This window comes from Glycine max, chromosome 9 (assembly GCF_000004515.6).
Source record: "Glycine max cultivar Williams 82 chromosome 9, Glycine_max_v4.0, whole genome shotgun sequence".
NCBI classification, from domain to species: domain Eukaryota; kingdom Viridiplantae; phylum Streptophyta; class Magnoliopsida; order Fabales; family Fabaceae; genus Glycine; species Glycine max.
In genome coordinates this window covers 49,622,619-49,633,902 of record NC_038245.2, presented here as the reverse complement: position 1 = coordinate 49,633,902, position 11,284 = coordinate 49,622,619, and the positions used below count along the sequence as shown (strand labels likewise).

The following is an 11,284-nucleotide window of genomic DNA, read 5'->3' as shown; positions in this document are numbered from 1 at the left end:
TTTTATCCTTGTTTTTCTTTGGATGAGCCAACAGTCAACACAGGATACAAATCATATTTGGTGTGCACCAAGGATATATTATAGAAACCAGAGGGAAATCGGAGTATAATATTGGTCCACCAATGCAGTTTTTGGTCAACTTGTATAGATGCTCTCCCATGTAATTTTTTCAAGTTGAGATACATAATTTGATTTAACTTGTGAGAAAAGTGTAATTCATTTTACTTATTTTTTTTTTCTTATGAGTGTTTATAAAGTACACTTTTTTCAACACTTTTAGTGAAATTTACGTTGATATAATAATGTTCCAATCTTTATTCAGTAGGTTCCATATAAAGTTGATCTAATAAAGAAAGGTTTATTTTAAAAAAATCTCGTCAAATGCGTTACTAAAATTTCTTTTCAAAATTAATTATTGAAAAACCAAAACCCCTCGTCAGTTCTTTGTGATCCAGGGTCAATAATTTTAGGCAATTGAATTTTGCACCTTCCTTATTGCATTCTACACCTCCTAGTTTTTTTTTTAAATCCCAATGTACCCCTTCTATCTTCTTCCGATCCTCTGCTTCCCTTCTTCCTCTCTTTCTCCCGCATTCCCTTCTTCCTCTCTTTCTCCCGCAGTCAGCACAAGTCCAGACCCTCCCTTTTCCTGTTCTTCTCTTTTTCTCCAACTCAACTCTTCTTCCTGGAATTGACATTCCTATTTTGAGTTTTGGATCTGTTTCCAGAACAAGCGTTTCATAAAGGTATAAATGGTCTTACGGAATGACCCTTCCAAAAGGAAAAAACTTATGGAACACCTTTTTCATAAGCAAAAGTAGTAATAGTGCTTCTAGAATGACCATTCTAGAAGATACAAAATGCACTTCTAGAAAGACATTTTGGATTGCAGTTTTTGCTTCCAAAATGATTCTTTCATAAGCTAAAATAGTACTTTTTGAGATGCCCTTTTCGAAAGATACAAAATACACTTCTCGAAAGACTACTCCATATTGTAGTTGTTGCTTTCAGAATGGGCTTTTCGTAAGCACAATAATGATTTTCAGAACCCCTTTTCCAGAATTTACAAAATACACTTCCAGAAATGGTGCTCTAGATTTAAAAAAAAAAAAAAAACTCCTAGAATGGTCATTCCATAAGCAAAAATGCTTCTGGAATGACCTTTCATAAGCAATTTTTGCTTATGAAAAGATCATCCCAAAAGTATTTTTTGCTTATGAAAAGATTATTCTGGAAGTATTGGAAGTATTTTTGCTTACGAGAAGACCATTCCTAAAGCCTTTTTATAGTTAATTAAATTTAATATAGGGAGAAGAAGGAAGAAGAAAAGCAAAGAAAAGAGAAGAGAAGGATGAAGGAGCCACTTACCTTCATGGAAGGAGGAATAAGTGCGAGAATGAGGGGGGGGGAAGGAGTCACCACAAGAGGGAGGGGTATTGTCATTGTGGGTGTGTTGGGATGCCGCTGCAAGGGTGTGTCGTTGAGGGAGTTGAGGGAGATGCTGTTGCGAAATGAGAGAAGGAAGAAGGGAGGTGAAAATTTCATTAAAAGTGTTATTGTATTTTTATTGAATAATGGGAGGTGGGAAAGTTCCGTTATTGTGTCCCAATTTTTTACTTGAAAGGAAGGCCCAGTATGGCCCAAAACAATGGTTTACAAGTCACAACATGTATTCATAGCATTATATTTTAACTTTACAACATGCAGTATATTTTAACTTTATAATTAAAAAATACATTCTTAATTCCCAAATTAATGCTTACAAAATAGGAATGAAGATTAATAATAAAAAATAGGATGGTGTGAAACAAACAAATATCAAAACAATTATATAAAAAGTTTATTTATATTCACAAATATAAGAAGAATTTAATTTATATGAATTATAAATTATTGTTTAAATTATTTTAAGATAAAAAGTCTTATCTTAAAGTAATTTAAATAATAATTTATAATTAGATAACACTATCAAATTATTTTATACCTCCATAATTTTTTTCTCACAAGAATTATTATTCAGTTTCTTATATATATATATATGTATAATTTAGATCAGCAATGAGGTATGACTACGAGTCAATGAGCGTGTGACAACAGCATTGGTACGTGACACATTTCTCACGTGTCCATGTCTCTCCAGGGGCAATATGGGCACCTACAAATAGATCATGCTCGCCTGAAGCTGACAAATCTATCTTACTATAGGTTGATTCTTACCCTCTTCTGTTCTCTATATGTCTCTATTTCTTTTCTCTCTCTATAAATAAGCAGCCTTACAACTCTTCTTAATCCCATCAAATCGAACCCTTTTTAAACGCTCAAATACAAATTTCTGGCACCAAATCCTTCCCACTCTCCTCAATTCCATTCATTTCAACTCAACAATCTCTCAGATCCGTCAAACAAAATATAAAAGATAGAAAACCCTAGTTCTGTAAATATATAAAGGAAAAAAGGTCTGATAGATACCCATTGTCAATAAGATCTAATTCTTCACACACGGATTTCCCCACAATTTCTTAACGATTATAACCTGATTGCGGGAAAAAAAAATTGCCCTTTTGTTGATTTTTTTTTGTCAAAAACAATTTTGTGTGTGTATAAAACCATCCGTGATCTGGGTTCTTTTAAAAATTGGTTCTTTTGTGTATTTTGTTACTTTTGTAAGGAAAATTGAGGGTTTTGGTACTGATCACTGTGGAACATGGTGGTTTTCGTTGATGGGCAGCTTTTTGCTGGTTTTGAGGCATAGCATTAAATTGGATTTTGATTATTCATGGCTGAACAAGCATTGGAAGGTAGCCAACCTGTGGATTTAACAAAGCACCCTTCTGGGATTGTGCCTACCCTTCAGTGAGTATCACTTGTCTTTTAAGTTAATGCTTCTTTGGATTGTAATTAAGAGCATGAAATGGGTAACTGTGTTGTTTGCAACAATGTGTTGTAGTTTGAAGTTGTGGTCTGTGGGTTTTTGTTCATGAGTAATAAAGAAGTGTTATCCAAATCCAAGTGATCCCCCGTGTATGATATTGAGTTTGAGATTACTACTTCCAAATTAACCTCGTGGTTTTATGTCGAGTGGATCAGATGGGTTTACCAGTATTTGGGCTAAAGATGTTTTCTTGGTCAACGTATCATTTACTTGTATGCCAATAGAAACTATTGCTTCAAAACAGAAACTGTTTTGCTTAAGAATTACCTGTAAATGATCAGTCCTTTTTTCTGTATGTCAGCATTCAAATTCAAATTCAAATATGATACATATCTCGTTATGGGAATTCTTAGCTCAATTCAGAATTTCAGCCATCAGAACTAAGTGAATGAGGTTTGAGAGGCATGTCCATAATAGATGGGGGTTATACTCTAATGTGGAAATCCTTGTAGAGTTGTAGTGTATTCCACATCTCTTCTAAGATGAGCTCAAAATATATACAGATTATGCTGATTGCATTCATGTAAATTTTATGTTAATTACTTAGACTGGATAATGATTTCTTATATTTGCATTGGAATATCTAAAATTGTTTACTATTTATACTGCCAGAAATATTGTGTCAACGGTCAATTTGGACTGTAAGTTGGAGCTTAAATCAATTGCACTTCAAGCTCGAAATGCAGAATACAATCCCAAGGCAAGTTTTGCTTGTTGATTGTGAATTCCTCCCATCTGTGTGTGTGTGTGTGCATGTGTACATTGTGTTGCTTTTTGCATTGCAATTATTGTGAAGGTGGTTGACTTGGTTTCTGTTCTGTTCTAAATTTGTCTAAAAAGATGTAGTTTTAATATTTGGTCCAACGAGGATAGGTTGATCTATGATTTCTATTAATGTTACTGTTGATTTCAAACCACTTATCCACTACACTTTTTTTTATCTGAGATCAATAATTAATTTGCATGCTAGACATGTCTTTATGCTGATTGGTCATTTATCTGCAGTGCTTATGTCTATCTTTTGAATCTTTGCAGCGTTTTGCTGCTGTTATTATGAGGATCAGGGAACCAAAAACTACTGCACTCATTTTTGCATCTGGCAAGATGGTATTTTTTTTTTTTTGGTTGAATCTGGTACTTCTGTCCAATTAAGTTGGAATTGCATGACATGCAATAAGTTAATGTGAGTTGATACAGATCAGTTGATGTTTTGCACATAAAAAGTATATAAAGAAACTATTCTCTTTTTTTTTTTTTTGTCAAGAATAAAGAAACTATTCTATTTATACACATTTTTGCAAGTCGCAGTGAAGTTGTAATTGTCTGATTCTGTCTTTAATTCTCTTGTCCTGTGTTTTAGTTAACTATGCTGGTAAGATTGATGGACACGAATTTGGGCACTAGTGCCAAGTGAATGCTATATTTATATTTATATTATTTATACAATTCAGATTTGTCCATTTTTCACTAGTTTACCATTATAGGTGCTTGTAATGTGGCTGCAGAGTTAACATTAGGATACCCCCCAATGCCATTTTTTTTGAAGGGCTTCTATTCCTTCATTTGAAAAAACTAACTGATTCAGCATGTTGCTTCACTTGCTTGTGATGGGCTTCTATTTCTTATGCTCTTTTCCCCCCTAAATTTAAATCTCATGGTTAGGTCTGTACTGGAGCCAAGAGTGAGCAACAGTCTAAATTGGCGGCAAGGAAGGTATGCTAATGCTCCCCCCTCATCTTGTAAGCTCATTCATACTGTATATTATTGAAATTTCTCAAAGTTGAGGTTGATTGACTGGAGAATCTTGCCATTAATTTTAGCTTGGTTTGGAGCTTATTCATTCTGTAGTTTGTAGAAAAATAAACTCCTTAAACCAATGGAAGGGGTGGATGATTTTATTGTTCTCTTCACTTAGTATAAGCATGATTCACACATTTTATTCGAAAATTTATAGCACTTTTTACTTGTTTTTCTCTCTTTTCAGTATGCTAGAATTATTCAAAAGCTTGGTTTCCCAGCTAAATTTAAGGTTCAACATCTCCAAAAATTTTATCAGTTGTTTTCCACTCTACAGAAGCAGTTTGTGGTCATTGATTTATTCCTTTTTCTTTATTCTGCTTTAGGATTTTAAGATTCAGAACATTGTTGGCTCTTGTGATGTCAAGTTCCCCATTCGACTTGAGGGTCTTGCCTATTCCCATGGTGCTTTCTCAAGTGTAAGTGTGAAGTGCAATAATCATCTGTTTTTCCTGGTGAATTTCATGGAAAAATGGTCCTCACAAATTCCTGCCCTAGTAATCAGTCCTACATATGGTCCTCTTGACGTGGGCTATTCTATAGGATGTTGTACATGACTTGATGAATTTTTTTTCTTTAACTAATATTGCTTATTATTTGAAAAATGGTTATCATTGCTCAATTGTTATTTGTTGTTAGGAAATCACATCTTGGTGTTTGGTATCATATTACATAATTTTCTTTGTTTCCTTGAATTGTATACCTGATTTTAGTGGTGTCAAATATTCTATACTGAAAAACTAAATTCAATAACAGGTGTAAACTTTGGAAAAAATGGATTTAACTAGTACAAATGGAAAACCATTCTTGATTTCCATGACAGCCAAACAACCACAAATCGGTTTTTATTAATTTTCATTAAGCAGAGGCTGTGTTAACCCATGATATCCATTGCCAACTGCACTTTTGCAGATACTTGTATGTTCTAAAAGTGTTGGAAGTTTTTATGATTATAACCGGAAGAACTGAGTGGGGAAGTATTTTTTACCATGGTGCTTGTGTTATAAAGAAAGTGTAGATGATGGAAAGAGCCATTTTCAGTTGTGTTTCTGCATGTGCAGTTGGTTTCCTGGCTTCTTTCTACATACTAAATGTTTAAGTAATGATTAACATATGTTAAACTTGTTTGTTCTTGTTGGTAGTATGAACCAGAGCTGTTTCCAGGACTAATCTATCGCATGAAGCAACCCAAGATAGTCTTGCTTATATTTGTCTCTGGAAAAATTGTTCTGACAGGAGCCAAGGTATAATAATGGTCTTGGGATCTTCCCATGTACATTTTAGCATTTTCCGGCTGATTCACTTACAGTGATGTTTTCATTTTCGTCTCTTTAGGTTAGAGATGAGACTTACACAGCTTTTGAGAACATATATCCAGTGCTTACTGAGTTCAGGAAAAACCAACAATGGTATGGAAGTGGCTCTTTTTCAATTGCTATAGGATATACATGTTGTAATCCCTGGGCTAGGAATATAATGAATCAATATCATTGTCTCTATTATTTTTTTTTCTTTGTTCAGCTATCAGAATATAATTGTGTCAGATGTAGGGCTGAGGTTTTCCTAATTGAAATGACGAAATTCTTTACGCAGTTTCTTTTCTGGGTCATATATTTGTATAAGTTCTGAAATCTGAATAATGTAAAATGCGATTTAACTACAAAAGTAAACTGAAACTTTAGTTTGGAGGCACTCAGTGTGACTAGTAGTGTGTCATGAAGTTTATCTTGTTAGTTCTGATGTCTTTGGAATATTTGCTATTAATGGCACAGATTACTACTGTCAAGAGAGCAGGAGCAAGGCTTGATTGAACTGTAAATATGAAGACCAGAGATAGAAATATCTGTAATCTGGATTGAGTTTTAATAAGACACCTGTGTTTGTTCTGTCTTTTTCTCTCTTTTAAGAAAAGGGATCCTGCTTTAGTAAAGTGGAAGAAAAAAAAAAACCGTGTATTGAATTTGACTGTAGAAAAAGAGATTTATAAGAGGCAGAATGAAAAGAAAAAGTGGAAGCCTGTGCAAATCATGAATAACTTTCACTGAAGTGGAAACTATTTGTGGTTCATTTCAACTATGAGTAACTTTGTTTTTTGGCTAATCAAACACTACATTTGATAACTATGCTTCATGCTTACAATAACGTTGTAATTGAACAAAGGAATTGGTTTATCAACTTTTTATTTTAGTCTAGTTCCTATACTGGTCATCTTCATTGAAACAACTGATTCACTATATTAATGGCCAGTATAATATGGAAATGAAACTATCCCTTTTTTATTTATATTTATACACCAGAAAAGATAATAATAATAATAATAAATTAAAAAACGATTATCATTGTATGATCCGAATATTTCGAGGATTCTTATTACCCCAAAAACTGTTGAATGATGAGAAAAATGCTAAAATATTTTCATTTGTATAAAGAAGTATCATTTATGTGCATTGAGTTTACAAACCGACCTTAGCTCAGTTGGTAGAGCGGAGGACTGTAGTTGGTAATATGCCAAATAGATATCCTTAGGTCGCTGGTTCGAATCCGGCAGGTCGGATTTATGTTTTTGAAATTTTCTTTTTTTTTTTCTTTCAAAGTTTGGTCCATTTTGCCCTTTCTTTCTCTGTTAATTTTTTAGTTATACTTATTTTACAACTTTGAAATGCAACCTATTCAAAACCATTTTTGACATTGAACAGAGAATAAACTAGATGTATCATGTTTCCCGCTTTCGAATCCATTTTTTTTTCTTAAATGTAAATTTTGTTACAAGTTTGCAATCAAATGATCTTTGACTATTATTAACATTAAAAGTTAAGGAGTAAAATCCTGATAAAATACGTTAGTGTGTAAATGGAATTATAAATTTTGACATTTTAATCGTTAAACTATTATGTGAATGGTTAATTTTAACTACAATTTTAATCATAAAATAAATTAGAGTAAATATTAAATTCAGCTTCTTAAACAATTTATTCTCTAAAAAAGGTCACACAACAATCCTTCAGAATATTCATTGAAAGAAAAAAAGTTAAAATATCTCTTCTTTATAATCTTAAATAACTAAATGAATAGTTTTTGTTTTAGAGATAAAAGTGCTAACAGTATGATTGTGGGCGAACTTTACTTGTAATATTAAGAGTTTTAAATCTTAAAGTTGTCATTTTACAAAAGACTTTTCTTAACCTTCACTTCAGACATGATGATTGGTCTCACGACTATGGTTATGAAAATTCTCAATTGACAAGAAAAGGAAAAAAAGACCAAGCAAGTCGTAACTTTTTTTTTTTTAATTTTCTTTTTATTTATGATCAAATGATTAATTAAATGTATAAATATTACAAGCTACAGCGGCAGCTCTGCAGCTATATAAAGTATAAACTTCAAATCAAAATACGTAAAAGAATAATAACACCACCAAATAAATTGATGAGCGGATAGAATTAAATTTTTCTAAGGAACGCCAAGCCGGTCTTATTTTTACAATAACAAAACGATCAATTTTTCGGTAATATGCTTTTCAGGATACATTTAATTATTTCATTTTCATATGCTTTTTCATAAGGGTTTAAAAAATCGGCACCAAACATATATATGAAACAAAGAGGACCCCTCTAGGCCCCCAACTCCCCAATAAGAGTTTGGTAATTAAAGAAAAAGTATAGAATACTTCACCAATTAAGACAATAGTAAAATACTTTCCTTTCTACTTTGGTCAAGTAATATTATATATATATCCGCACTATAGAAAGAATCGATAGGTAACATTTCCATTTATTTTTGCCCTTTTAAACGAATAAGAAGACCAGAGAAAAAACTTTAGTCACTTTTTTTTCTCCAAAATAATTATGATAATTTATAGCCTTTTACGAGTTTGAAATGATCCTCAACTTTTAGAACATTTCAGAGACAGCGTAAATCCCACTAAAAAGATGTCTGGCATATTCAGCGTAAGCAAGAGGCAACCAAACAACCATATGCAAGAGATTGAGCTTCGATATAAATTGCTCGGATCTGTAATTACAAGTCAAAGTTCATGCACCAAGCAATTTTCGCTGATCCTTCTGTACAGTAGTTGTGATAAGATAACTAGTTAATTGTCATGGTAGGTTTTGAATTTTAACCAGGCGAAATGATGATCATATCCAATGAATATTGGCAAACAAATCTGAGTTACTATTGCGTGAAGGAAATTTATAATCTTCTCAGAAGGGTATAATCATATAGATATATCGTGTCATTATGTTTTGTTGGTGTTAATTTATAATTTTCTAGTCAAATTTTGATTTCTTCAAAGATTATGATTTGGAGTAGATTTAAATTATGTTAAAAGAAATATACATGAATTGGAGAAAAACTAATTTGAATTCTAAATGAGAACAAGAAAGTCAAGTTGAGAGAGATAAAAATGACCAAAGTCTAAGAGAAGAAGAATTTGAGGCAAGAGTTTGAGTACACTAATTTAGAAGACAATTATAAGTAGTTATCATATGTTAAACGAATCAGGAAATATATGAACATCTTATATAATCAATTTTAGGCAATTCAGCATGTGTTTGTATCAAATTTAATATATTAGACTTAAAATCTATAAATAAAACTCTTCGTAAATCATTAGCAATTAATACACCTCTCACTTAGATAATATTATTTACTAGTCCAAACAAGGATCACATCATTCATTCACATCAACAAGAAAATGTAACGTCATTATCAACTATCAGTCAACAAATAAAAAAACTAAAATTATGTAATTTTAAAAAATGAGGAATTATAATTATAAATTTAAAAACAAAAGATTAAAACTAAATAAAATGATAAAAAGCATAAATTTTAGAAGCATAAATTTTATTTTATGCAAAAAGTTAAGCATAAAACTAAATTCTAATTTTAGAAGCTCAATCTGCGTAATAAATCTTCATCATTAATTTGAAGATTAATTAACTTATCAACTATCCTTTGATAATGTCATTTGTTATATTAGAAAAGGGAAAAATAATACACAAGTCATGTTTTATAAAGGAAAGTTATGTTAAGCATTACGCTTCATACAAAATATAAAATAATTAAGTTTTGGTTTTTAAGATAAGTTAAACTTTGAAAAATATCATAAACTTAATTATCATATGAATGGAAAATTCTACTTAATTTAACTTAAGTACATAGTGAATTGTCTTGCCGGCTAAATCCATTACACATAATAAGTATTTATGTACCTTTTGGCCTCAACACTTGAGAGGATGTGGATCATTCGACTAGGTAAGTTAACTAGGCACAACCATAGCAAGTTTTTATGTTTTTCAGAAATTCGACCATTAAAATTAAAAGTCTATAAATAAGATCTCTATCTATCAATTTTCAAAGGATTGAATCATATTAGTTAACTTCTCAAGCATTGATAACATCTCACATCAAAATTGGTTACTGATTCATAAGATTATTGTGTATGTATTCATGTCTCTTTATTGCATCTGTCTAAACCTTTTAATTTTTTCAATTTTCGTTTCTTTTCAAAAAATTTATTTTTTTGAATCTCTATTTTTTGTTACTATTGAAATTACTATCAAAGTATAATAATTATTGAAATTAACTTTTTAATCAAAAACACTATCATAAAATCTACTTATTACAAGCCATTATATAATATTATCATAATTATCTATGAATATATTTATCAAAACTATTATTATTATATATATATATTAAACATTAGACAATTCTCTAATAAGTTAAAAATTTGTTTGTTTGATTAAAAAGAATTTACAATTGAGAATGAATTATATATTTTATCTTTAAATATTTATTTATTATTAGAATCATTTAGTAAAAATTATTTAATTTATTATAAAAATATATTTCTTTCAAGAAATAAGTACAATTTTTATGATTAAAAGATAGATTTAAAAATAAGTGAGATCACGCCTTCTTTTTAGTTTCCTCAATAACTTTCTATATCTATGCATGCACGTAAATAAATGAATAAAAAACACGTCAAATAATATGGAGAAACAATAATAATCCATACCAAATACATTGACAAGGAGAGAAAAGTAAAAAATTCTTAGAAACTCTAAGCATTGTCTTATTGGAGAACACATTTAACAAAGTGTCGGCCATAACCTGTACAAGTTACTTTTCTATGGTTTTCTCATTCTTTTTCGTAAAGGTTTAAGTAAGTAGCAGTCTTGCACTAATATACATCAAACGCGGAGTATCATCTTGGGGCCGAAAGAAAGTTTACCCAAAAGATACATCAAACACTAACAACTACAGAAAAAGCGTAGCATGTTACCACAGAATACTATAATGCTGTCTTTTGTAATTTAATTTTAGTCATCAAGTAATATAAATCAACCATATTGCATATTCTAAATGCTAAAGTGCTTTCTGCCTACTCCACACTATAGAACAATGGCAATTTTATACTGCACGCCACCCTAATTTTGCTTTTTTAAAGATTAGCTATTTACCCTACCCGTATATTTCACGTGTTTTTTTATTCAAATACTTAGAAGTTAGAACTAAGTTTTTTTTTTTATGAAAAAAAAGTATATTTTG

At 30.9% G+C, this 11,284-nt stretch overlaps 1 protein-coding gene and 1 non-coding gene across 5 annotated transcripts; both read left to right on the top strand.

The window, feature by feature from the left end:
* The first annotated feature begins 2,187 nt into the window (after positions 1–2,187).
* Positions 2,188–6,802, top strand: LOC100810845 (TATA-box-binding protein). Of its 4 annotated transcripts, XM_014762459.3 has the most exons (10): positions 2,190–2,456; positions 2,729–2,853; positions 3,545–3,632; positions 3,968–4,039; positions 4,595–4,645; positions 4,917–4,961; positions 5,056–5,148; positions 5,872–5,973; positions 6,065–6,138; positions 6,502–6,802. In XM_014762459.3, coding segments are annotated over exons 2-10 (603 nt in total). In that variant the 5' UTR covers positions 2,190–2,456; positions 2,729–2,776; the 3' UTR covers positions 6,503–6,802. The 4 variants fall into 4 exon arrangements, with proteins under 4 accessions (XP_006587932.2, XP_014617947.1, XP_014617945.1 ...); XM_006587869.4 differs by lacking the exon at positions 4,917–4,961 and having other exon boundaries at positions 2,188–2,456; XM_014762460.3 differs by lacking the exon at positions 3,968–4,039.
* Positions 6,803–7,189: 387 nt separating this feature from the next.
* Positions 7,190–7,283, top strand: TRNAY-GUA (transfer RNA tyrosine (anticodon GUA)). The gene is made up of 2 exons: positions 7,190–7,226; positions 7,248–7,283. It is a non-coding gene; the product is annotated as a tRNA-Tyr (tRNA).
* The last annotated feature ends 4,001 nt before the right edge of the window (positions 7,284–11,284 follow it).

Bases quoted from the DNA above. Each gene is read 5' to 3' on its own strand.
- LOC100810845 (XM_014762459.3), top strand. From the start codon at position 2,777: ATGGCTGAACAAGCATTGGAAGGTAGCCAACCTGTGGATTTAACAAAG. The intron at 4,040-4,594 runs GTATTTTTTTTT...TCTCATGGTTAG, and splicing joins TTTTTGCATCTGGCAAGATG to GTCTGTACTGGAGCCAAGAG. The intron at 5,974-6,064 runs GTATAATAATGG...TCGTCTCTTTAG, and splicing joins TTGTTCTGACAGGAGCCAAG to GTTAGAGATGAGACTTACAC.